General features: G+C 44.4%; 3 protein-coding genes across 3 annotated transcripts in view; 2 read left to right on the top strand and 1 right to left on the bottom strand.

Annotated features, from left to right (window-relative positions):
* Window positions 1–433: 433 nt before the first annotated feature.
* Window positions 434–1,989, top strand: otulina (OTU deubiquitinase with linear linkage specificity a; the record flags this gene model as incomplete). The annotated part of the gene is made up of 3 exons (XM_080544163.1): window positions 434–547; window positions 1,028–1,149; window positions 1,494–1,989. 3 exons carry the CDS (start codon window positions 434–436, stop codon window positions 1,987–1,989), a joined length of 732 nt encoding a protein of 243 aa, XP_080400289.1.
* Window positions 1,990–10,837: 8,848 nt separating this feature from the next.
* On the top strand, window positions 10,838–19,833 carry LOC308169772 (ubiquitin thioesterase otulin-like). The gene is made up of 7 exons (XM_080544510.1): window positions 10,838–10,904; window positions 11,312–11,400; window positions 12,863–12,966; window positions 13,601–13,744; window positions 14,604–14,744; window positions 15,808–16,080; window positions 18,998–19,833. Exons 1-7 carry the CDS (start codon window positions 10,843–10,845, stop codon window positions 19,187–19,189), a joined length of 1,005 nt encoding a protein of 334 aa, XP_080400636.1. The 5' UTR covers window positions 10,838–10,842; the 3' UTR covers window positions 19,190–19,833.
* A 1,605-nt stretch (window positions 19,834–21,438) lies between these two features.
* The window catches only part of ankha (ANKH inorganic pyrophosphate transport regulator a), a 14,724-nt gene continuing 9,287 nt past the window's right edge, over window positions 21,439–26,875 (bottom strand). The window contains exons 9-12 of the mRNA XM_080544374.1: window positions 25,643–25,772; window positions 24,680–24,803; window positions 22,853–22,952; window positions 21,439–22,445 (exon numbers count right to left, since the gene is read on the bottom strand). Of these exons, the coding sequence (XP_080400500.1) occupies window positions 22,320–22,445; window positions 22,853–22,952; window positions 24,680–24,803; window positions 25,643–25,772 (480 nt within the window). The 3' untranslated portion in view covers window positions 21,439–22,319. The remainder of the gene's footprint in view (window positions 22,446–22,852; window positions 22,953–24,679; window positions 24,804–25,642; window positions 25,773–26,875) is intronic.

The raw sequence follows: 26,875 nt of genomic DNA, 5'->3' as shown, positions 1-26,875 counted from the left end.
GCAACTCGTGCGCACGTTGATAGTGTATTTCATAATCATTCACAATTACAATTAAGAGTGAAGTGTGTTTCAGGCAGCCTCTGTAGATCAGCATACAGTGTTTGAACATTGGACCGTTTTTAACGTGTATTCATACAAATCTAGGCATGTGAGAAACCAAGAATGACAACTATTCACCTAATATCAAATGTTTTCCCCTGATCAGCACTGTAGTATGGGTTTAGCGCCACCTGCAGGCTATCAGAAATACCTACAGCAATATGAGTTATTGGTCATTCCACCTCCACCGCAGTAGGTGGCAGTATGCTACCATAGTTGATTAGAGGGATGTCTCTTTGGGGCTATACAAGAAGAAGCGAGACCCCCAAACACAGCAAAAACACGTGTCTATTCTGCATTCTAACACCGTGTGATCAAAGATTAAAGATCCACCATGTCCTGGGTGAAGTCTGTCTCATACAGCGGAGAAGATGTCTTCGACGAGGACGCGAACGATATCGATCTACAGACCAACGAGTGGAAGTCCAACATGAAGAAACGCATCAAAGTAAGCTGATGGAGACATGATGCTGCTAAGACAATGTTCCCTAGGTAGCTGTCAACGTTATACTGACATACAGAAAACTAGTTGTACATCTAATAATAATAATAATAATAATAATAATAATAATAATAATAAATAAAAATGCATTTTATTTGTATTGCACTTTTCCTTTCAAAATAATTTCAGAGTGTTACAGAGTAAAAAAAAAAAAAAAAAAAACTGCCTAAAAACATAATTAAAAAACACAAAATAAATCGCAAGAATCTAATCTATCTGATTTGATTCGATTTGATTTGAAGAATCTAATGGTATAGGCCTCGTCAGGCAACAGCTAAAGCTGTCCTTTTATTTATTAGCAACACTTTCCACTGCAAGTCCAACTGGACAGTTCAACTGGACACATGAATAGTCCAACTGGATACACATGAATAGCGCATCTAGAAACAATGTTGTAACAATGCTGTTCTATGGTTTTCTGTCCAGGACGGCTACGTGGACGGCATTGACGCTGGGAAAGAGCAGTCCCTCCAGGTCGGCTTCAACATGGGATTCAGAGAAGGAGCCGCGAGTACTGTTGCCATAGGCCGGCTAAAAGGAATCATAAGGTTACACCCTCTTCTTTTCACCCCAATATCGGTTCTGTTAACTAGTTAGGGTTAGGGTTAGGTCCTCTAGGTGGTCTGAATGTCCTACAAAGAACACTTCCATTCTCTCTCTCGCTCTTACATGAACATGTCTCTTTTCAATGTCTCTTTGTGCTGTTAGGCTACACAGTTCTGTCCCCCTCTCTGTTCTGTATGACACATACTGTGTAGGACCCACCTGTCCCATGCTTGGTTCTCTGTCCCATTGTGTCTGAATCCGTTGTTCTTGTCCCCCGCTCTGTCCCCTGTCCCATTGTGTCTGAACCCGTTGTTCTTTTGTGTGCCCGGCCCGGCCTTTTACACAGTGGGATACGCTCCTGGTGCCATCTCATGACGCCAGACCACCTCTCCCCAGCCTCGGTGACCGACCTCCTTCAGAGGGTCCTGCAGTACGAGGACTCCCTGCTGGAGGCCCTGAACAAGGCCCTGGAGAGCGTCCCACCTAGCGTCAGCAGCATCTCAGAGAGCTTGGACGACCTGTCGGTCGGTCAGGGGGACTCTGACCCTAACCCTAACCCTGGCTGTAGCGGGGAGGGATGCGGAGAGTCGAACTGCTGTAAGAAAGACGGAGATATGGACGTAGGGCCTAGCCAGCCACCGCGGCCCTGTTCGGTTTCCACAGAACCCTCTCCGAGCACAGAGGAGATCCTAGAGGAGCTGTTACAGCGCTGTGTGGACTTAGTGTCAGAACTTGGACTGCCAGAGGAACTGAGTCTTCAGATACAGCAGCTGAAAGGCAGAGGGAACTGTAAAGCAGAGGGGATTGTGTCTCGTTGTGAGAACTACACAACTATAGTGTGAATATTTCATATGATTTGTTATGATAAGACGATGAAGATGATTTTGGAATGCATTGTTTTTGTTTTGCATTATCCAGCTTGAGACAGTTTTTTTGAAAATTAGACTTGGATCACATCTTGGATGGAGCAAATAGATTTTGATTCCAACACGTTATGATTGAGTTTTACTTTGAGTGAGTTGGATCGTTGATGCTTTTATAACTACTATGATATAGGTAGTATAGAACACAATATAAACTTGTATATAAAACAATCTGTTGTCTTTATTTTTATTATTCTTGTTTCTCTTGATAATCTAATACAGACATGTACTACAGAGGACGTATGAAACTGGATGGGTTGTTTTGTGTGAATTTCCCATTCAGCCCTGCGTTAACATGCGTTATCAGACATTTTTAACATTTAGCTGTCTGTTGTCATATCCTGTAAGATAATGTCCATTATCACTCCAACATACTGTAGACTTCCGGAGGACAAATTATCAATGGGTTTGCTGGACGATTGTCATACTGTTATGAAATATGGACAGTAGGAGAGGACAGCTTATCACTCTCTGTAGAACCTGTTGGGGTTTGTGAAAATCTGTGTCTGTGTTCAGTACTGGGGTGGAACAAAAGTCTGCACAGCACACTACCTCTCCAAGACAACTGACTGAGGTCAAAGCTGCCTTGCAGTGAGCCAATTCATAGTAGGTGACAGCATAGGCTTTACACATTTCTGCAGGTTTCAGATTCAGTCCTGCACAGTGTTTTCTGCACAAAAGCACCATCTATTTATCAGGAACCTTTCAGAGCGAACGATCGGGAATATAATCAGTCGCATTTTAGCGCACGTACCGAAATCAGTGTGTTAATGCATCTAACAGACTAATTCATGCGGTGACGCTATGAGGGGAAAAATATGAATGACTCAATACTGCCCCGGAAGTGCTATGGTTATGGTCTCTCACTGGACAGATATGTGTGTAATGTACTTATGCACACTGCACACTCTGGACGCATCTCGGTTATTTCTTCTTTTTCATTCAACACGTCAAGTGTGACGCTGCAGTAACGTTTTTGACTTTCGGGTCATTAATACCCTGTTAGGATAGGTTATCGTGGTTTCTGGGTTGGAAGAAAGAAGGCAAGTGTGTTAGATGAGATGCAATGCTCGTGTTTACCCTGCCTGTACGGAGATCATCGGGTCCCTCTGCATAAGACGGTGGTGTCATGTTAGTAATATAATAATATATAATAATAATAATAATACTAAATAATATCACTTCCTGCGCTGCTGTCGTCTTAAAGGAAAGCCTGCTCTCATTCAGGTAGGTACATTTACACTCTGTCATCGTGTCCCCTGTCCTGTTGATAAACATGGTCACAAACTTCCATCGTGAACACTTTGATCAAGTCAATTGAGATCACAGATCACAGCTATACTAATTCGTGACGTTAGAATTATACGGTTCTATCTCCATTTTTGTCAAAATTGAGTTTTTTTACATAATCTGATCCATTAGGTGTTTATTAATGCCTGTGTGGTGTTATTTTTTTAAATGTTGACATTTTTGAGTTAGTAATTCATAAAATACAAAGGTTCCATCTCACAAAACATAATGGAATGTAAAAACTTTGACGCTCAATATCTCTGAACTGCCCTAAACGGAGATAGAACCTTATCATTCTAAGCTCATGATCGTGTGAACACTTTGATCAAGTCAATTGAGATCAAAGCTATACTAATTGTTATAACACGTTGCTACATCAAAGTGTTACATTTGATGTTATACGACAATAAAACACCAGAAAAACGTTGAATGACAACATCCCCGCCCACATGGATCTGGACTTTTACAGTTAGTAAATACATGGGAAACAATCAACCTTACGTCAATCAGTCAATTCATTCATTCATTCATTCATTCATTCATTCATCAGTTGTGCAAAGCAAATCATTGCCTCACTCCAGATTGGTCGGGAGACAGACACACCCTCCTCCACATTTATTATTATCGCACTTCCGTGCTCAGGACAGGGTGGCACAACAAGCGCGATCACACGGAACCGTAGACCACCACATTCTCCATCTGCGTCCCTGGGAAATAACAGAACAGCCATGCGGTGCATAATATGGTCTGTGTGTGTATTTGAAAATGTCTCATCATGTTTTTAGCTTTAGGTGTTATTTCATTTGTTTCATTAAGCCTGTTGCCACCAAGCTGCTGAGATCATGTCGCGCTTTCTCTCTCCGGCCGCATGTGTGAGGAACAGTCACAATATCGTGACGTTATAACTATAAGGTTCTATCTCCATTTTTGTCAGAATTGAGTTTTTTACATAATCTGATCCATTGGGTGTTTATTAATGCCTGTGTGGTGTTATTTTTAAAATGTTGACATTTTTGAGTTAGTAATTCATAAAATACAAAGGTTCCATCTCACAAAACATAATGGAATGTAAACACTTTGATGCTCAATATCTCTGAACTGCCCTAAACGGAGATAGAACCTTATCATTCTAAGCTCACGATATTGGTTCACCACCACAGCGTTAATGGTGCATTTGCATGCTGCCTGCCTTATGTTATGGTCCTAATGTTATTAAATCGTCTCAGTATGTCCTCTACTAACACAGAGATATCAGAGAGATACGACATCCGTACAATGATGATCTTCTGCATCAGGCGCACAGTTATAAATGTACCTAAACAGGTAATAATAATAATGTTCCTCTCGTTCTCAGGTAGACGCCATGACCTGGGTTCTCCCGCTGACGTGGATGTGGTGGTCTCTCCTTCGTTTGGATTGGAGATCTGGGCAAAGATGTTGAGAGATGTGCTCTGAGTCTGAATAGACTGCGATGGACTCCTGAGATCTCTTGAAAACTGGACCCCCCCCCCCTGCGTATTTTAAAGTGACCCTGCCTGCGGGCCATTCTACCCCAGACCTGTCTGTGTGAGGGAGAGGAAGGGGGTTGTCTAAATGGGGAATTGGTGTTGTCCTGCTTCTAGCGCCTGTGACAATGTGGAGGAGAGAAGTACTTTACTACAGGACCCTGCAAAAGTCCAAGCGACCCCAGCAGAGATCGGGGTGGTGGTTGGAGTTCCACATGATACACAGGCAGATGATTTGAGGTAATGTAATGCTTAAATAACATCATTTGATAAGATGAGTCCAGATGATAACATTCTTAAAATATTTTTTTTTAAAAAGACATTCAGGTTTGTTGTTGAATATGTGACAGCAGCTGGAAAGAAAGATTGCAATGCAATGGATTCAGTGAGTAATCCCCACTACTCTACACTAACTAGGTAGTATTGTATTTTCACAATATTTTGGCTTGACTAGCGAGTGTGTCGTTGATTTTCAACAACGTTGACATTTATTTAAAATTTTCAGAACAAAATTTGGACGGTTGCCGACTTGTTCCCCGCTTTCACCAGCTGCTGTCACATATTGTGTGTATCAGTGTACGGTAGCAAGTCATCTCAAATGACCCCCCGTCAGTTTGCCCTGCCTAGTTTGCTAACCTCCGTCTTCCATTTTAGGAAACCGGTAAACCGTATCGAGACCAAGGAGAAGGAGGAGGTGGTGGTGACTGCGCAGGTGAAACAGAGTGCAGCGTCGCCCAAACGACATGGAGAGATCTCTCAGACGCCGGAGAATGACCCCATTCAGACAGAGGCCAGACACGCTGGAGAGGAGACCTCTCCCAGCCCGAACAATAGACTCATAGAGAACGCCAGCCTCACGACGCAGGAGGGGGGCACAGCCATCACAGCCACAGCCACAGAGAACGGCCCGTTCTCAGGAGCCGAGAGATCTATCACTTCAGATCTCCCTCCTGAGGAATGTGCCGGAGACACGGAGGCGGAGGAGGAGGTTTCTACTGAGAAGAAGGGGGGTGTACTTGCGGAGGAAACTGCAATTTCTGTGATTCTGAAGGAACAGTCAGAGCCCGTCACCCCGGAGGCTGAGGATGGATGCTCTGAGGTGGCCTCACCCCTGAAGGCTAAAATACCCACCCTGAAGGCTGAGGTAACCCCCGTCACAGAGCACATTACCCCCGAAACAGTGGACGATGATGATGATGACGACGACTCAACAGCAGCCCTCGACAAAGCTGTGGATCAACAACCTTCGAGGGAGTCGACGTCTCCTTGTGACGATGTGGACGACACATCTCTCTCTGACGCCCAAGTCACACCACCTCTGTCTGAGGTCTGTCTGGAGAGTGGTGTGGTCAGCCATGATGAGAACTGTATAGACTCAGCCTCTACTGGGGAACTCCCTCTACTGCCCCCCTCCTCCCCCTCCTTGCTTGCATCCTCCTCCTCCTCCAGTGGGTAAGTCACATGGTATGTTTTCACCGTTTTGACTTGAGGGGATTTTTCAGGGGGGGGGGGGGGGGGGATTTTTCATAATGGGCCTTTTTCCATGGTTAGAAGAAATAGTAACTGATACTCAAGCTTGCCTTCACCAGTTAACCCTCCCATCCCCCTCCCCTTCCCATGTGTCCCCAGCACTACCTTAACCTTTTTGTGTCATTTTACTATTACTACTCGATCTTTTCAGTTTGTAAAGCGTATTTGAGTGTCTAGAGAAGCGCTATATAAGTCTAATGTATTATTATTATTATTATACAATAACTGACGGAATGATTTTCTCTGGTTGTCGCTTCGTTTAGCAGTGTAATAAAGGCGATCGACTCAGAGAACGAGAGCCCTGCGGTTGACATAGAAGACAGCCAAGAGGTCAGAGGTCACGGCAGTCCAGAGCTTTCACCTGGGGCAGAGGTCACAGAACCCAAAGAGAACGGGGTGGCCCAAACCTCTACTGGGCTAACCCAGGAACCAGCGCCAACAAGCTCCCCGAGGGTTGAAAAGAGGTGAGCAGAGACATATTTATTGTTACGAAAAAGAAGAAGATAGCTTATCTTTATTGATAGCACAATATAATCCAATCAACAGTGGATTCCCATCCCGTCACATACTGCAGTATTGTTTTTGCTATTCCACATATCACCAGTAGAGGGCGCCAAGAGACCACAAGCAGCGTTAGAGGGTCAGCTCTGACAGCATGAACAGGTGCTGGGTCTCGTGATCTGTCGTCAAACTCTTTCCGTTGTTGTGTCGTATGAGAGGGATGGAATGTCCCATCTTACACGTGACACTTAATGTTAATTGAGGTTTATTCCCAAAAGATCATTAAGCCTGATTAATCAGAATCAGAATTATTTTTATTGCCAGTTATATTCGTACAGTAAGTAAGTAAAGCTTTATTTATATAGCACCTTTCATTCAAGAAAAGCAGCTCAAAGTGCTTTACAACAGGGATAAAAACATAAAGTGAATATAAAAACATATACAAGCATAAAATGAATATTATAAAAGCAGGGGAAGTAGATAAAACAGTAAAAAGAAGGTAACGATAAAAAAATACAATAAAAAAAGAGAAACAATGTAAGAAGTAAATAGATAAAACATTTAATACAAGTGAGGTTCTATCCCCTAAAACGGAAATGTGGGTTCCACTGCCTTAATAAAACGCTTAAGGACTTTGTTCCACTGAGTCCGTTGCCTGTGTCTTTATGTCAGGAAATTGACTTGGTGTGGTTGGTGCATAACACATAAAGACACAGACAGCAATATAATAAAAACAACAACAACAATGTAATAAACAACAATGTAATAAACAACACTATATAAGCAAAAATAAAAGTTTAAAAAGGCAATGACAGAAATGGGGAGTAGAGCAATAAGACTGTAAATTAGAGGATGTAAAACTAATATAGATTACATTGTCAGGTGTGTGTGTCAGGTGTGTGTGTGTGTGTGTGTGTGTGTGTGTGTGTGTGTGTGTGTGTGTGTGTGTGTATGTGACGGGGTAGGGCGGGGGGGGAGTGGAAGTCCCAGAGACAGTAGAGGCCAGGGGCTTGTTTGTGAGGCCCTCTATTTTACGACCTCCAAATATTGTTTTCGAGTGTTGTTTACTTAAATATACTATACTGTGTACTTAAATATAACATTTCTCACTAGTCCGAAAGTTTTTCTGAGACCTTGAGGTCTCGACTTGTTATGAGTAAACTAGGAGCTACTGATGGACGGCTGCAGGCAGAGTGCGCAAACACACTTCAGGAGAGGAGAGATGTCCTACATCCTCCAACATGGTCCTAGAACAGCCGTGTCTATAAAAGCCACCTCCGGGGTCAAAATGACCATAGTCGCCCCGCGGTGGTGTAGCGGTCTAAGCACTAGCCACTAGTGCAAGCTGCCCACCGGGGACTGGGATCGAATCCCAGCTCGCCAGACCCGGATATGGCCGGGGCACACACAGGGAGCGGCATATTGAGCGGCCGCTCCCGAGGGCGGTATAGGAATATTTCCGGACAAGGATCCAATTGGGTTCAATTGGATACCAAATTGGGTGAAAAAGGGATAAAAATCAAAAAATAAAATAAAAATGACCATAGTCTTTACAATGGGAATCTGCTACTTACACACAGAGACCTAGACTACTTGGTGCGTCTTGTAAATTAGCCTACCTCCTACACAGGAAGAACGACAAAATAGCTTCATACTAGCTCATCCTGATGTGATTTAGAACATGTAAGGATACTGGGTGGTAGAACGCACATATCTAGGAAAAGTCATGAAAGGAGGGTCCTGAAATTTGATCGTGTGCAAAGATATAAACAACATTTACTCACATGGTCAAATGACCCCACCCATGGCTGTTCTAGTGTTAAGAGATACGGGTTACTACGGTAACCTTGTTAGGCATTCCATCACCCGATCAATGGGCGAGGCTGTGGCACTCTGAAGAAATACAAAATAATCCTTGTGTTTTTTGGCAACAGGATAAATGCAGCATTAAATTACTATGTCTTTTATCTAATCGCAGGCCTTTTATGTGCTTATTGTACATGTGAAAGGTAAGTTAGTCTACATTCCTGCCTTGGGTATTGATAAGAAATTGCATACTCAGAATCTTTGACTGTCTTACTTTCTTGTTTTCCCCCTGCAGATGCTACAGCCATTTAAAAAAAAAAAAAAATGCACAAATTAGATTAGATTAGATATTCACAAATGGTAATAGGCCTATCTATATCAATGACTTCATGTTTAGCCTATTTGATCATGGCGGTCAACCGGATACACTGGTGGCCTGCCTGAGGCTGGTGAGTTTACAATATTAGCCTATTATAGTCTATTTCCTTTCTTAATTGGGCAGTTACCATTGAGGACACGGAGGTCATCTATATTCCTATATGTGAAAAAAATATCTAGCACTTCTTATCGAAGGTTTTACTTACGATGACTGTTGTATAGTTGATTCACTTCCTTGGACAAATGTACTTGTATCAAATGACTTAAATGTCATGTAAATGATTGACATCATTGGTCATAATACACTATGAAAGTCCATACTACAACTGCAGAATGAAGGGCTAGGTAAACATAACTGGAGACAGACACACAGACTCACACTCGTCATTTGTGGGGACAGTTTAAGCGGTCGCTAACAATAGGCTGTTGCTAACAATAGGCTGAATACGTCATTTTAAAAACTTAATTACGTGAAACCTTTGTTAATCGTAGGGCGAAACGTCCAGTCATTTCTTGGTGATTGTACTAACAGAAGTTAGAGTTCTCTTGTGACCTGTAATACCGTACTTACCTGTAAAATGTAACCTATGGGGTGACATATTAGTATGAATGAATGAATGGTCTTTATTGTCATTGATATAGTACAGGTACCAAACAACGAAATTTGGGAGGGGGGGCTCCCCTGGTGCTAGGAAAAAAAAAACTAAAAACAAGAAGGGAAAAGAGCTGGTTTACATAAATAAAGGCTATGTACACTATCCACTATACTATACTGTACAAATAAAACACTGTGCTGTACTCTATGCTATGCTATACCTATTCTAACATTTCCTTTTTAGTAAACATTGACTTCAAATATTGAGCTTGAAAACGTGTTAATCTTGGGGCGAAACGGTCCACTTAGGATAGAACAGGACATGTGCTACCAGTTTATATTTGTGTGCTGGGACAGTGGATACATGACATTTACATTTTACATGTTTGGCATTTAGCAGACGCCTTATTCCAAAGCGACTTACAATCAATACATTTGAATACTAAGCATGTGAATCATCAGTCCACCATTCGTAGCAGGAAGAGTAATCCAGCTCAGGCCCGGGGCCATTGATAGAAGGAAAAACCTTCTCCTATCACCTTCTTCTAAAACTTCTTCTTACACTGGAGAAACAGAGAAACAGTACCAGGGGGGCAATAGAAGTTCTTAGGGACACAGTAGAGGGGAAAGCGGGTGTCTTTAGGAGACGTAGTGCTGAGGGCATGTCAGACTGCTAACATACCTGACTCCTCAAGGGGCTGACGTGTTGTCACAACATGTCCTAATCCTGCAAGTATTTGAACATCACACATAAAAAAAAAGGGTTTGAATGCTTTGTCTCGTTTGAGGCGCAACTGTAAACAGAGCAGGAGATATCGAGCAATAACAAGCACGGTGTTCTCTCATGAAGGTTGGTTATGTTGTTATGTCTGCAAAACGTGAAGAAAACGCTTTTTCGGTTCTTTCCTCTCCAGTCAGAAGAACTCCGTCGAGGAACTCGTCGGTTTGAACGACGTCACGTCCTTGGAGGACCTTGTTCAGGAAGCGGAGGAGGAGGAGGAGGAGGAAGTAGTAGTACCAGAAGCGAAGGAACAAGAAGAAGATGAGGTTAAGGAGGAAAATGAGGTGGAGATGGAGGAGAGTGCTGCCCGTGAGGCTGTCACTGGGGTTGAAATAGGAGAGGAGGAGAAGGAGGAGGGTCGTCAGGGACCCAGCACGTCAGCTGACATGGTCGTGGAGGTGACAGTGAGGGACCAGGACGGCTCTGCAGAGGAGATGCTGGGGGAGAGGTTGGTGACGTTCCTCACTGTATCATCTCAGCACCGGTCCAGAGAGTGTGACCAGTGTTGCCAGATGGGATTGTTTTCCAGCCTAACCACAGTCTAAAAAACCGCCCAGTGTGATCATAAGTAGCCCAATTGGGCGGGAATACGCCCAATCTGGCAACACTGAGTGTGACTCGATTAGAGAGCGTGTGTGAGAAATAGATGGCTAGTACGGCGGTGAAATACATTAAAAAAGGTCTACCCAGATCTACCTAGTACAATATTGTTTTACAATTGTTTACAGTAACATACTAGAACAGTTTTTCTAACATACTGTAACTGAAGCGTCATTTTTTTGTTACGTTCTGTCTGAGTTGAGGTGTAATGTTTAGACTGTAACAAGCCTTCCTCTGTGTGTTTGTGTTCCTCAGCGATGATGAAGACCTGTATCAGGCAGAAGAGGAGATCTCTCCAGGGCCCGACAATAAACCAGGACCGGAGCCTCTGTTTCACATAACACGTCAGTCACTTTCCAATCTAGCTTTTTCTGAAGCACAAGTCCCCAGAATGAACACAGAGGAATTAAGTAGACATTGTGATCATAGGTGCCGAGTACCAGTTTGCTAACGGTGGGATATATACAAGTAAATTAATTCATATTTAGCTTGAAAAGTTTGGTATCCTTTGGTCAAAAGGCCACAGTCTATTCAGGGTGATTGTACTAACAAAGGCAGGAGTTCATTTGTGGTTTATAATACTTAACTATTGGGCTAACTTAACTTTGGGTAAAAAGAAAATCCAAAAAGTGAATGACTTAAATATTGCCATTCAATATTTTTGCTTGAAAACGTAATCTTTGGGGCGAAACAGTCCACATAAAACAGGGCTTGTCATATACGAAGCTAGCATTATGGGATGAAGGGCTGTTTATTGTTGACTTGAAGGGGATATAATTCCCTCTTCCATTGCTTACAACGGAGTGGAATCACCATCTTTCATCTGGGCAGAGGAGAAGGAGGGAGAGAAGAGGGAGGGGGGGTAGTAATGTAAGTAATGTTTAGATGGTGGCAGACAGCAGGGTGATTCCACTCCGTTGTAAGCAATGGAAGAGGGAATTATATCCCCTTCATGTCAACAATAAACATCCCTTCGGCACAAAGGTTATCCCACAATTCATTGCAATCCGTTCAACGCGCCTGAATGCATCCAGACAGGTATAGAAAGAGAGATCCACAGACTAGTCTAGTCAAACAATGGAGGGCAGGGCACAGCATCGCACGCCTACCACCAAACCACACACACACACACACACACACACGAGTCCCAAACATTTCCCCAAAGTCCCAGGTCACGATAGGGTCTTAGGGGCATGGCTCTTAGATTATTTTGGGCCATTCTCTGACTCTTGAGACATAAATACAAAGTCTTAGGATTTAGGCTAAAAGTCACAGTGGAAAAGCGCCATAGGAGTTTATCAACTTCATCTCACTCGTGAGGGACATGGTGTAGCAGGGCTGTGACACCATGATAACGTTGTTGGCATGCACATACATGTTTTGACACTTCACTGACACCGAGTTGCCTTCCTTTAGTTTATCACGAGTGAAGCTTTTAACAGGCCAAGAGTCGTTTCAACTGCACTTTTTTATCGTATTGCGCAGAAAAAGGGAAGGTCCGATTGTGCACGCAAACAATCTGTCTGCCGCCGGTTGTTTTTGTAGACGTTCACATTTACATTTTGGGCATTTAGCAGACGCCTTTGTCCAAAAACAATAATTACATTTGACTAAGTAAGTAAATCGTAAAAGTTTGTTTTTTTAGGACCAACAGTCTGCTGCTCTGTCATAAAAACGCTGTGGCTTTTGTTTTTGCTTTAGATTTTGGTTAAACCCCCCCCCACCCCCCTACACCCCCCCACCCCCCGAGGCAATACGGTTGTGATGCAACACTTTGATATGGACTTTCTCCCTGTCATGTCTCAGTTCCAAAGGTTGACAGATGCAGCTTGGCTCCCACAGTGGATGTCCTGTCCTACAGCGAGAGAGAATGGAAGGGGAACACTGCCAAAAGTGCCCTTATCAGGAAGGTAAGTTGATGCTGCTGTAGTACGCTGATGTTCACTACGGTACATCCACACCAGTCACACTCGTATCGACCACACCGGACCATCACATTCATACGGCTAATAATGCCTAAACACCATCAAAGAGTCTTGTGATGTTCAATGCTCAGCACTACCTGAACAATACTGGATTTTTTGGATCCAATATCCAAAAGAATTAAGTTTTTCCCCTAGCATTTAGCATTCTCTCTAGCATTGTAGCTGCCAATGGCCCCTGGCCCGAGCAGAGATGACTTGTTCTTATGATGACTGATGGTTAGATGGTCCACTTACTTAGATGAATGTATTTGTTGTAAGTTGATTTGGATAAAGGCGTGGTCTGCTAAATGCCAAAAGATTTTATGTAAATGATCATTCAAGTTACTGACCCATACTTGTGTCTGTCTGTTGTCTCAGAGGTTACTGACCCATACTTGTGTCTGTTGTTGTCTCAGGGTTACTGACCCATACTATGTCTGTTGTCTCAGAGATTCCTGACCCATACTCTTGTCTGTTGTCGGTCTGTCGTTGTCTCAGGGTTACTGACCCATACTATGTCTGTTGTCTCAGAGATTCCTGACCCATACTCTTGTCTGTTGTCGGTCTGTCGTTGTCTCAGGGTTACACGGAGCTGTCTCAGAGGTTCGGCAGCCTGAGGCGAGTGCGAGGCGACAACTACTGCGCCCTGCGAGCGACTCTGTTCCAGGTCCTCTCCCACAGCACACATCTGCCTGCCTGGCTACAGGACCAAGACATCTCCATGGTACATACATGCAGCTTACATAACACACGCACTCATCATGCCTTCTTACATAAGTCATTAGTCCTTATACTGTACACGGCACACACTCAACCCCCGAGTGTGTAGTGCATCTGCTGCTGCTGCTGCTGGATCAGAGTGGACGTTAAAGGGCTCTGCACACAGCGTGCGATTTCTGTTGCGTGTCAACATTCCATTTTGAAGTTTGAATGGAAGTCTATGAGAACATCGCATTTCAACACACACAGCCCCGATTTTAATCGCACGGCGAAAATTCGATTCCATTCATTTTGAATGGGAAAAAGCACAAATTTGACAGTGCGACAAAACTCGCACGCCGTGTGCTTTGTCCCATTCAAAATGAATGGAATCGAATTTTCGCCGTGCGATTAAAATCGGGGCCGTGTGTGTTGAAATGCGATGTTCTCATAGACTTCCATTCAAACTTCAAAATGGAATGTTGACACGCAACAGAAATCGCACGCTGTGTGCAGAGCCCTTAACACTTAATCAGCCATGAGGGGTCATTTGAGTCCTGTGAGTAAAAAAAAAGTTATATCTTTGCAAATTTCAGGACTCTCCTTTCATGACTTTTCCTAGATATGTGCTTTCTATCACCCAGTATCCTTACATTTTCAGGATAAGCTAGTGTGAAGCTGTTTTGCAGTTTTTCTGTGTAGGAGGCAGGCTAATTTACAAGGTGGCCAACTCGTGGTCGTTGTGTGTTAATAGCAGGTTAGCATTGTAAAAAGGCTCTTTTAGTAGGTCAAAAAGGTACGGCTGTTCTAGTGTTAACGGGCGGTTGTGTGTGTGTGTGGTTTGTTCCGTGTAACAGTCTGGCCCTGTGTGTTTTTCTCTCCAGTGGCCAGAGGAGCTGGAGACACGTGAGGGTCTGATTGGCCAGTGGGTGTTCCCCTCCGAGTGCAGGCAGGGGGAGGGGGAGGGGCCAGGGGAGGATGCGGTCCAACAGCTAAAGCGCTACATGGAACTCCTCCAGAACAGGGTAACCGCCCCGTACAAGCCGCCCCGTAACACACAACATGTCTCCACATGTTTGGAATAACATGTTTACGTAACGTGTTTACACTCTACAGACCCATCTACGGGATAAACAAGACACACACACTGATCACCACACACACACGTTAGGATTGTTCCCATCTGTCGGCGGAGAGAGGGCTATGATTGCTGTTTGTACAGCCCACCGCACTCTCTTACCCCTCCCTTTGTGGATGTTCTGTGTCTCATTATTCGAGGAGTCCGATAATAAACATGAGAGGGGGGACAGGATTGACCCGCGGTCCTCAGGAAACTGTTTATACGCAGACTGAATCACAACATTTGGCCTAGGCCAAGTTTTAGCCCAATATTTACAGGCTGGCAGTCAGCGCCTCTAAACAAGCTCTGGAGGAACTCTGTTCTTGATTACGTTCCCACACTTCAAAGACGTGTCGTAAGACAGATGGTAGCTGGGCTTTAAAACCCTGAAATACCTAAATACCTAACCCTACGTTACCCTCAGATATGTATATGTCTGACTGGGGGCTTATGTGGCGTGGTGGGTTAAGCGTGGACCATGTAACCGCAGGGTTCCCAGGGTTTGATTCCGGCCGCGGACATGTCCTGCATGTCATCCCTTCTCTCTCTCACTCACTCACCCATCCTCAAAACCTCTACTCTCTCTGTCAATACAAAGAAAAATATGAGTGGGACTGTCCCACTCAGAAAAAAATACTTTTAAAATGTCTGACTAATGTAAAATTGGGCCCACTAATGTGACAGTGACACTGATCTGACACTGGTCACGAGTTGCTGTCCAGAAATGTGTAATAGTTCAATATTTACATGTATACCCATGCTAGTGCTAATGTTTATGCTGTCTGTGTTGTGTGTGTCTGTGTGTGTCTGTCTGTCTGTGTCTGTGTGCGTGTGTGTTGTGTGTTGTGTGTGTGTGTGTGTGTCTGTGTCTGTGTCTGTGTGTGTGTGTGTCTGTGTCTGTGTCTGTGTCTGTGTCTGTGTCTGTGTCTGTGTGTGTGTGTGTGTGTGTGTGCCACTGTCTGTCTCAGTGGCGGGCGTCGGTGGGCTGCTCCAGCGCGGAGGAGAGGCGGCGTCTGTGCGAGGGGGTCTTCCAGGGGGGGGAGGAGGAGAAGGGCCTCCTGGAGGCCTTGAAGCTCCTCATGCTGGGCCGGGCGGCGGAGATCCACGCCTGCATGCAGGAGGGGGGGGACGACGTGCCCATCTTCTGCTGGCTGCTGTTCGCACGCGACGGCTCGGACTGCCCCCGCACCTTCCTCTCCAACCACCTGAGCCGCGTGGGCTTCAGCGGCGGGCTCGAGCAGGCAAGTGGGTCATAACGACCCCCACGCGGTCGTTATGACTGTCTTACGTCTGACCACAGAGCAAAAACAAACACGGCGCCCTGTTCGAAAGTAACCTCGCGTTTACTTTCTACTTGCAGAACTTTGCGTTACTGTAAATACAAGCCCTCTAACCGCTAATTATCTCATTTGGTAAAAAGGTATTTATGGGAACCCTATGAAATGTCACCTCAATTATATTACGAAACACACTTTTCCTGGCACTCGCTGTGTTTTGTTAATATGGTGGGTGAATAAGCATCTTTTGGGTTATTGTAGCCCGGAACTTTCCAACCCACTAGTAAAGTGAAGTAATTTTTTTACAATAGGCTGAACAAAAACAGAAAACGGGGATGGGTGTCACGAGGCGTGTAGCGTTTTCCCATAAATCACACGCTAATAGCATGTGTGAACACACTTGAAGCTGTCCTGTACACTGTGTTCTCTGGCCCTCCTCACCACCACCCCGTCCAGCCTCAGCCTCAGGGTTAGTGGTTCAGTGACTGGTTGGAACAGGTCTTAAAGGCACACTCTGGCATCTGACTTACTGTACATAGGAAAAATGCAAAAAACAAAAAAAAACAGACTTACTGTACATAGAAAAATGCAAAACAAAATGCAAAATATCCCTTTACTGGGTCAAAAACAACGACACACAACAAATTAAGTGAGTATGGCCTTGACTACACTATGGGTTGGGAGTTGGGGAGATCTGTTGCCTATGAAAGATGTATTTTATCAGTAGAAAACCCTTGTTTCTGTAACGCATCCAGCTACACCGGGACACCGTTGTCCTCAGTGAAGACGACAATGTTGTGGTGCCAACTACGGCGAAAGGTCAAATACTTTTGTCTTGCTTGTCTTGCGTGACGTCAAAACAGAAGCAACAGAGCAACTTTCAACAAAGATATTGTGAACAAGAGCGCATGAGTGCACACATCTTATACATAACACGATAATATTAAATTCTCTATTTGGTTGCATCTCTGTTTTTGTTTGCATTTTCCTATGTACAGTATGTCCGGTTTTTTGCATGTTTCTATGTACAGTAAGTCTGTTTTTTATTTTTTTTATTTGCATTTTTCTATGTACAGTATGTCAGAGTTGTTGCCTATACTAGCTTGAAACATTTGAGGAAATGGAAGAAAAAACGGAATTCTGAAGGTATTTGATTTGTTTGACGTGGCGTGGAGCATCACTCATTCTAACTGAAAGAGATAGAAGAAGCCGCACACTCAGGTTCCAGATGCAAAGAAAGTGATTTATTAAGACAACGGTTTCGGACAAAACCTACATTTTAGACTTGACAAAGGCTACGGCCGAAACCGTTGTCTTAATAAATCACTTTTTTTACATCTGGAATCTGAGTGTGCGGCTTCTATCTCTTCTTCTGCGGTGTGCGCTCCCTCCTTTCGCATCACTCATTTCAAACATGTTTTCCACTCGTTTGTACTGTAGCTACTGTAGCATAGGTCAAAACAATAATTTTTAAAAATCTTAATTTCTCTCATAATTTATTTTTCTTACAATGACTGACTGATGGATAGATGCACTTTCACTTACTTGAGACAAATCTATTTGTTGCAAGTCGCTTTGGATAAAGGCGTCTGCTAAATGCCAAAAATTTGGAAATGACTCTCCTGTACTACAGGACACACTTCTGCAATTACGCCTATATATGTGGTTACTTTTGCCTTCCTGAAAAGGGCGTCTCTTCGAAAAATGCCAGTATACCCACTTGTTCATTTACCACAACACCACCTCTCCCAACCCCAAGTTGTGACATGCATTGCATGGTTGTAGTGAAAAAACATTTAGTCATGCTGCTATCAGTCAGACTGTCTGGACAGAATTAACATAGTTCAACGACCTCAACCACCTCTTCTACAATGAAAACCAGTTTCTCTACTTGAAACTTGACATTGGCTAGACAACAGACACATTTAAATGATCATAAAGACCTATTTGCCCTCTTTTCTCTTGACCTACACCTAGAAGATTCTGAGCAAGCAGCTCTGGCCGTCTGTGTGTCCCCAGGCCCAGTAAACCAGACCAGACTTTTACACCTGTGTGTAGAGAAAGTGGCGGCCAACACCCATAACCTCTTCATAATTTGCATCACAGCTAGCATCATATGACCCCCTCCTCATCACAGATGCAGACAGGAAATGCCTGTGATTGGCTTGAAGCTTACCTGAGGGCGGGACTGATGACCTGTGTATAGAAATCTGTCTGGACTTTTCTGAGAACAGTTTGACTGACAGACTTTGTCTGTCGTGCTTGTAAACTATTCTCCTTTTGCAAAAAGACACTTGAATACCTTTTTTATTTTATTTATTATTTATTTAAGTTTTTAAACAACAAACATCTAGACGTCACGACAAGGACAGACATTAAGGGAAAACAAATAACTCCATGAAGTAGAAAGTAAGAAGAATAAAGTAATTATAAGACAAAACACAACAGCAAACTAAAAAGACATAATAAATAAATACCTTTTCTATACTATAATTTGAAGAAAACAGGCTACCTTCATCTATTTTATATTTAAGATACTTAAATATTTCCCTAACATGGTTCAGTGTGTCCTGATCTGTCAACTCTCGGCTGTGGCGCAGGAGGTAGAGTCGCCGCCTAATGATCACAAGGTTGGCAGATCGGCGGTTCGAGCCCCGGCTGGCCACATGTCGAAGTGTCCTTGGGCAAGACACTGAACCACAAAATTGCTCCCAGTGGGTGGGCCAGCGCCTTGCATGGCAGCTTGCCGCCATTGGTGTGTGAATGTGTGTGTGAATGGGTGAATGAGAGGCCGTTGTAAAGCGCTTTGGAGCAGCAAAAAAGGCACTATATAAGTGCAGTCCATTTACCATTTAACTCTGTCTCGTTGCTCTCCCTGCAGGTTGAGATGTTCCTCCTAGGCCATGCCCTGCAGGTCACCATCCAGGTGTACAGACTCTACATGGTCGACACGGAGGAGTTTGTCACGTACTACCCCGACGACCACAAGGACGACTGGCCCTGCGTGTGTCTGGTCACCGAGGACGACCGCCACTACAACGTCCCGGTGGGGGAGATCACAGGAGGACTATAAGTCCCAGAGGAACTCACTGCAACCGACGACGACTGAGGGGAGGTCACGGCAACGCACAACAGGAACAGGAAACACTCCTCAGGTTCAACGATTTAGATTAGATTAGACTTCCTGCCCGTTGACACGACGACCCCCATTGACACCTTGTGTTGTGTATTTATTTCTCCAAGATGTTCATCGTAGTTTACATTATGATCAGATGTTAACACTTGGGCCCTGACACTGACGAAGCACATTTCACAATCACACAAACAAACTCCAGGGGGCGATCAGGCAGGTCAGAACATGATCGTGTCACAATGTATCATTTTCTGTGTTTACAACTGACAAACAGAAAACATCGGATCCTACTGAATGTGGGCATAACTCCCAGGATGCAGTTTGGGTTTAACACCAGGTGTAAACGGGGGTCTGTGTCAGCAGGTCCTCTTGCAGGAAGGGTAGTATGACAGGAGAGGACAGTGAGCAAAGGACTGTTCCTCACAGAACCATGCTCACTTATAACCCAGGTCAGGTGACTACTTCATACTTCATGTGTATGGGGTTTTAAAACCTTTTTAAGATTGTTTTAAGGGAAACACTGGAGCCATGTTATGGCCAATTTTTATACATGACAATACAGTTTTAATACAGGGGTGCAAACTGGTGATGGCCCAAAAAGATGACTTCTGAGAACGAAAAAAATTGTCAATGCATGGCTAACCTGGGAGGGGAGGGGAGGGGGGTGGGGTGGGGTGGCGGCGGCGGTGCTAAATGGTGTTAAGTAGATATCGCTAGCACTAACGGTGGTCTAACAATGATGCGTGTTTAAGTAGAGGCTGCCCTGACCGTAACACCTGCATAATTACTTACCGTGACTGTGTGCTCCACGCGGTCTGGAATTGTATCTAGCTGCCTGAAGCGAAAAGTCGTTTCAACAGCAGCAGAGTTTATAATGATGATTATATTTGCCATGCAATGAACTTTCTTTCGCTCTAGGCACAGGGTCAGCCATAGTTAGCATACATAGCAGACAGGAAGTCGTTAACCTCGCGCATCATAAGACTCGGATGAGACGTTGATCTGCACGATTCACGTGGATGACCCGTTTTGAGGTAAAAGAAAAAACGGTGTATTTCGCCGAAAGGTGACAAGTTTGCACCCTGGAACTGTATTCCAGTTTTTAATGTTTTTAATTTAAAAAGTGTGAAGAAGTACAATAATTTCTAGCCAGTCCTAAGCCAAGCAGTAAGTATTTACTGGAATATTACGTTTCCCTAAAAAAAACTCCTGGCCGTGCTGTCTCTGTGTCAGAGGCGTCAGGCTTGGTCATGGTCCCAGACAGCTAAGTGGGCTCCTCTGTAGATGGATAACTTATTGCCTTTAGCCAAGGTCTCTGGGGGGGGGGGGGGAGAGAGAGAGAGAGAGAGAGGGGGGGGGGGGGGGAGGGGAGAGAGAGAGGGGGGGGGGGGGGGAGGAGAAGAGAGAGGAGAGAGAGAGAGAGAGAGAGAGAGAGAGAGAGAGAGAGAGAGAGAGAGAGAGAGAGAGAGAGAGAGAGAGAGAGAGGAGAGAGAGAGAGAGAGAGAGAGAGAGAGAGAGAGAGAGAGAGAGGAGAGAGAGAGAGAGAGAGAGAGAGAGAGAGAGAGAGAGAGAGAGAGAGAGAGAGAGAGAGAGAGAGAGAGAGAGAGAGAGAGAGAGAGAGAGAGAGAGAGAGAGAGAGAGAGAGAGAGAGAGAGAGAGAGAGAGAGAGAGAGAGAGAGAGAGAGAGAGAGAGCATGCGAGCATTGTGCCAATGTTGCTGCAGATTCCAGATACTTCTGGGTAATGGTGTTCTGGTTCATTTCTCAACCACCAGCCACTGAGTTGGGTTCTAGTTATTATTAAGCCTCGCTTGGTCCTCCATGTTGCCTTAGTAATTTATGCACAAAAAAGGGTGATTGAGGAATGCTGGAGACTATTGGAGACTATTTTGCCTTGCTCCTGTTCTGGGCAGCAAGAAAGAGAAATACAAAGCTAACAAATTGATTATGCCATTTTGGATGAATAATAATTTCCTACTGTCTGATTTTGTAGAGGATGGATGGTAGCAGTTGGAAGGAAATAAAGAAAAATAAAAACATTTTCTTAACATGTGTGTTGATATTGGTTTACTGCATGCTTGCTCAATTGTATGAAGATGATAATAATAATAATAATACATTAGACTTATATAGAGCTTTTCTAGACACTCAGACACTTATGGATACAAGACGGATACAATATGATTGTAATAATAATAGATCAATTTATTAGCCAAATAAGATAACACCTATACAATATGTACATCAAACTGTCTGAATATGCTACTACGAAAATAGCAGTGCTTGGCAAAATAAAATAAATGTAGACTCCCAGATTGTACAGATATTGGACAAGCATAATGATGCAGTTATAACACACAATAAGATACCGAGGGATTCCTGACCCCTCTTAGCTATTTCAATATACAATATTTTGCATCGCCTATATAAAATACAACTATAGTCTGTACACCGTTTCATGTAAAATACAGTTGGGCAACCCGACAGTTTTAGAATGTCCCCCGTCGTTTCAAATCAAATAAAGCTATAGGTTGCTTTTAACATTGATAAATAAGATAAAATAATACAAAATAATAATAATAATAATAATAATAACATCTCAATATTTCGGCAACTCCACTATTACTCAGGAGACATTCTGCTTTCTGTTTGTAGAGGAGGATTTAGCTTTTTCTCCCGTGTCGGTTTCTGCTTGTTCCCTTAAGCAGAGAACAAGATGATTTTAAATGTTAAATACATCTTCTTTGTAGTTTAAATGACAGAAAGAAAAAAAAAGAAGGAAAAAAGAAAAGTCAATTGTTGAGAGGACTGGAAGACCTGAAGGTACTGTATGTACATCAACACTTCAGTGCATGGCTTTCTGTACAGTGCGTGCCGTTCGTGGTCGATAGGCCCAGATATAAACCTCCGTCTGTCTCCAATCTTCCAATCTTCTGATTGGATGATCGTCCTTTGTCAGGGAGGGGGGGGACCCCCTGAGATCCCTGTGTTCCTCTCCTCTTCTCTCTCCTCCTCCTCCTCTCCTCTGTGGAGCCCAGCTCTTCTCTCTCCCTCTTCCAGAGCCTGGACTACTACTGTTCCTCCTCCTCCTCCTGGAGCTCCTCTATGGCGTCCATCCTGGGCCTGCTCGCCTCTCCCCTGGTCGCAGGGTCGTCCTCCTCCCCCACCAGCTCGTTGGCCATCTCGTTGTCCTTCTTCTGTGAGAGAGAGAGAAGGGTAATGGTAAATGGACTGCACTTATATAGCGCCTTATTCCAAAAGCGCTTTTACAACGGCCTCTCATTCACCCGTTCACACCACACATTCACACACCAACGGCGGCAAGCTACATTAAGAAGATGTACAGCCAAAGAAGAAGAACAGCGATTGGTTGAAGAACAGCGATTCATTTTGTGTCGCTCTGCATCAACTTCTCTGTCAGGGGTTCCATGGTTTTTTGTCTTAAGTTTACTGCAACTTACTGCTTTGTCATGTAGCTAACTGTGAAATGGTATCATTTCAGTAGAGCTACGGGTGTCTGTGGTGTTATTTAGAGTATACATACATGTACAGTGTAACATGTGTTTTCCCATGTTTCCTTTAATTGTTAAAAGTTTTTCCTCACCTGTTTTTGATAGACGTACAAGGCTGCTATGGCGACCATCGTAGACTCCCCTACGAAACCAGCCAATAGGGATCCGACACCTAGCGTGGCCCCGTGAACACTGAAACACAGACAGACAGACCGGCGCGTTCATCAACACTGGAGCCACTCTGGCCAGTTTATATCTCATAAAACAAGCCCACGGTACGTACTGTACAAGGCTTACTGTAAGAAATATGTTATTGGGGAGCAATGTATGGACAAACAAGCCTAAAATGTCATATAAAAATCTATTGTTTATATTCAATATTGTGTGTCTTTGAGAAAGAGATGGAGAGAGACAGAGAGAGAGAGCAAAGAGAACAACAAGTACAAGTGTTGAGTGTTGTTATGGGGGAAAAAAACATGAGTCGGAGGTGTGTGATTGTGAAATCCATCTGGCATAGATGGATGTTTTGGAGACAGATAAAAAAAATATTTTCCGCTCCTGTGATTGCTGAGCTGGTCTAACTTGCTCGGTCTTGTCTCTCCTTCTGGATGAGGTGCGAGGCAGCAGTTCCTGCTTTGTCATCGAGATTAGAAAGCCGCAATCTTAGATAACAGCCCATGTTCCTTCACTGGAATTACTGAATGGGCTCGTCACATGAGGTTTGACGACAGGAATAGTTGTTTGAGAGATTCATACTTACCGTCCGGGAAATAAAACATTTTCTTTGTCACGGTGACACATAATATGTACAGTATATGTATTTTTGTTCCTTGTCACAAGACGCAGATATATATTCCTTGTCACAGGACAGGACACAGATATATATATAACCCACAACCTTAGCATAGCTAGTAATATGCTCTACCCACTGAGGCTGAGTGGGCTGACAGAGTGGTGTCTACAGAACTAAATGGACTGACTTATATAGCACCTTACTCCAAAGTTAGCTTTACAACGCCTCTCATTCACCTATTCACAACACACATGGTGGCAAGCTTTCATGCAAGGCGCCGGCCGGCCCGCTCATTGGGAGCAATTTGGGGTTCAGTGTCTTGCCCAAGGACACTTCGACATGTGGCCAGTCGGGGCTCGAACCGCCGATCTGCCGACCTTGCGATCATTAGACGCCTGCTCTACCTCCTGCGCCACAGCTGCCCAGAAGTGTTATCTTACCCCATATAAGGCAGGGTGGTGTCTACAGATGTTCTCTTACACCATATAAGGCAGGGTGGTGTCTACAGATGTTCTCTTACCCCATATAAGGCAGGGTGGCGTCTACTCTTACCCCATATAAGGCAGAGTGATGTCTACAGAGGAGTTCTCTTATAGGGCTTTCACACCGGCAAAGAACCGTGCCGGTTCGCGTTCGCGTTCGGAAACCTCCGACCGTTGGCGCTGTCTGGCGAACGATACACTGGTATGAACGCGGGCTCGTTCGCCAGACAGCACCAACGTTCGGAGGTTTCCGAACGCGAACGCGAACCGGCACGGTTCTTTGCCGGTGTGAAAGCCCTATTAGAGAGTCAGAGAGGCTGAGTGGTGTCTACAGAGGTCTTCCCTTATATATAATAATAATATATGCCATTTAGCTGACGCTTACATTGCAATGAGTGCATACATGTCAGTATATACGGTCCCAGCGGGAATCGAACCCACAACCTAAGCGTTGTTAGCGCTGTGCTCTACCAACTGAGCCACAGAGGAGTTCTCTTACCCCATATAAGTCAGAGTGGCGTCTACTCTTACCCCATATAAGGCAGAGTGGTGTCTACAGAGGACTTCTCTTACCCCATATAAGGCAGAGTGGTGTCTACTCTTACCCCATATAAGGCAGAGTGGTTATAGAGGAGTTCTCTTACCCCATATAAGGCAGCACGACCAGACTGGTGATGAGGACGATGATGCGCAGCACGGAGCTGGGGGCCAGGACGAAGGTCTTCTTCAGGGTCATGAGCCAGCCAGTCAGGTGGGAGCGCACCGTCACTGCACACAGAGAGGAGACACAGGAGACACGTCACACACTGACCTCCTGTCCTGTCTACGTCTCATAGCAGTACACATTACAGTGGTCCGCCATGCCCCCACCCTGGACACCTTCAAATCAGCCCTCAAAACATCTGTTCACCAAGGCCTTTGGCCCCTAGTCTAGTAGTCACTGTTGCTGTCTTTTTGTTTTCTTTCTGTTCTGTCTGTCTGACTTTCTGTCTGTAAAATCTGTGAAGCGTCCTTGGGTTTGAGAATTATTATTATTTCACACATAAAATCCTTCACACTTGGATGCAGCTCAAATGTTTGGTGACTTTTTTTTCTGAATGGTGCCTGCTACTGTACATGGACTCTATTCTTTTTTCCTTGCTATTTTTTCTCAGTGGGTGCAGTCCCCACTCATATTTTCCATTTTATTGGACAGATACAGTGAAGACAGACAGGAAAGTAAGGGAGGGAAAGGAAGGGAGAGAGAGAGGACATCGAACCCATGCCGACATGGGCATAATGTGTGCACTGTAGACAGCGGTGCTAGACCACTGGACCACCCCAGGGCACTATCAAATTGCATTATTTACTTGACATTTTGTGCAAAACCTGTAACAGGGGATTTCTATAAAAGAATCAAGGGATGTTCAAGGTTTCATTACCTGAGCAATGACATCAGAGATGGAGGCTTGATGGATGAGGATTAATGTGTGCACTGTAGACAGCGGTGGTCCGCTAGACCACTGGACCACCCCAGGCCATGGTGCTAGACCACTGGACCACCCCAGGCCATGGTGCTAGACCACTGGACCACCCCAGGCCAGGCCACCTGTCACATGGACTCTTACCTGGCAGAGGGAAGAAGGAGAAGATCCTGAGAGGAACCACACACAGCTCAGCGAACGCGAAGTCCACCCCGATGACGTTGACCAGGATCTTCTCTGAGAGGTGAGGCGTCCAGAACACCGCGAAGCAGAGCTGTGGACACAAACAGAAACGACCCCAGAGTTTAAACTCTGTGTTCGGTACTACAAGGCCACAAGGCTGGATCACTTTCGCAGCAACAACCAAAACAGCCAAAACATGCCTCGCCTCGTTAAAATTGATTCGATCATTACGTTGAGTGGTTTCAGGTTGACTGTGGTCCCTTTGAAGACATAACGCAAGCCAGGCATGTGGTGGAATTTCATTAATTCTGGTTTGCCATATCCTCCAGTCGTTCAGTACATTTCCAAACAAAAATCAACGAGGTAAAAGTAAACTGTTATCAACAAAACTCTTCTCGTTTCAAAATGCTGTCTTGGCGATATATATATATAAGCAGAGCAATACTGATGATTTTTATCTGATTACTCGCTAACATGTGTACATGATTTGTCACACAAGTAGTGAGTCTAATAGGGACTAGGATCTAACCTCGTGACCAGGCGCAGCGGCATATAAGACCGGAAAAAACAACGACTCAAATCTGGCCTGAATTTACTCAAGTATGTGTCATGATTTGATTTCAGCAGATCACAACACTGTGTGGGCAACGGGCATGGCTCTGAGTCAGAAACATGTGGTACGCAAGCACTGGGGGGAGGGGGGGGGGGGGGCTGTGGTAGATGACTGATACAAGGTAAAGCCAATGGCTATGCGTCTGGGGGGGGAGGGGGGTTCCAAGGGCAGCTTTGGCGTATCGGTCCACCAGACCATCTGGCCGTACTGTGGCAGTCGTGTCTGGGAAGGAGATGACTAACTGACGCCACGGTTCTCTGAATCATCAGCAGTGGTTTCCCTCTGGCAGGTCACACGCAGATTTAGATTAGATTCAACTTTATTGCCATATTGCACAGAGTACAAAGTACAACATCGTTAGCCTTATAGCATAATTCATATTCAAAGTCATATTTTGGCCAAATTGAAATATCTGCCTAACTCTACTCTCCTAACACTGCTGATTCACTGTGCGTTATTGCCTCTATGCCGTCAGCCTATCAGAATGCTTGTTACATTCCAAAATCACTATCTGCCCAAGTCATCTCTTTTTGACACTACATACAAAGATGGCTCGGCTGACCACAAGTGAAGCATGACTT

This window comes from Nansenia antarctica (genome assembly GCF_963989245.1).
Source record: "Nansenia antarctica genome assembly, chromosome: 13".
Lineage (NCBI taxonomy): Eukaryota > Metazoa > Chordata > Actinopteri > Argentiniformes > Microstomatidae > Nansenia > Nansenia antarctica.
Note: the sequence above shows the minus strand (reverse complement) of the source record. Positions and strands in the feature narration are given on the sequence as shown.

Excerpts from the sequence above, each read along its gene's own strand:
- LOC308169772 (XM_080544510.1), top strand. The coding sequence starts at position 10,843 with ATGGTCGTGGAGGTGACAGTGAGGGACCAGGACGGCTCTGCAGAGGAG. Across the intron at positions 10,905-11,311 it reads GAGGAGATGCTGGGGGAGAG|CGATGATGAAGACCTGTATC; the intron begins GTTGGTGACGTT and ends TGTGTTCCTCAG. Across the intron at positions 13,745-14,603 it reads AGGACCAAGACATCTCCATG|TGGCCAGAGGAGCTGGAGAC; the intron begins GTACATACATGC and ends TTTTCTCTCCAG.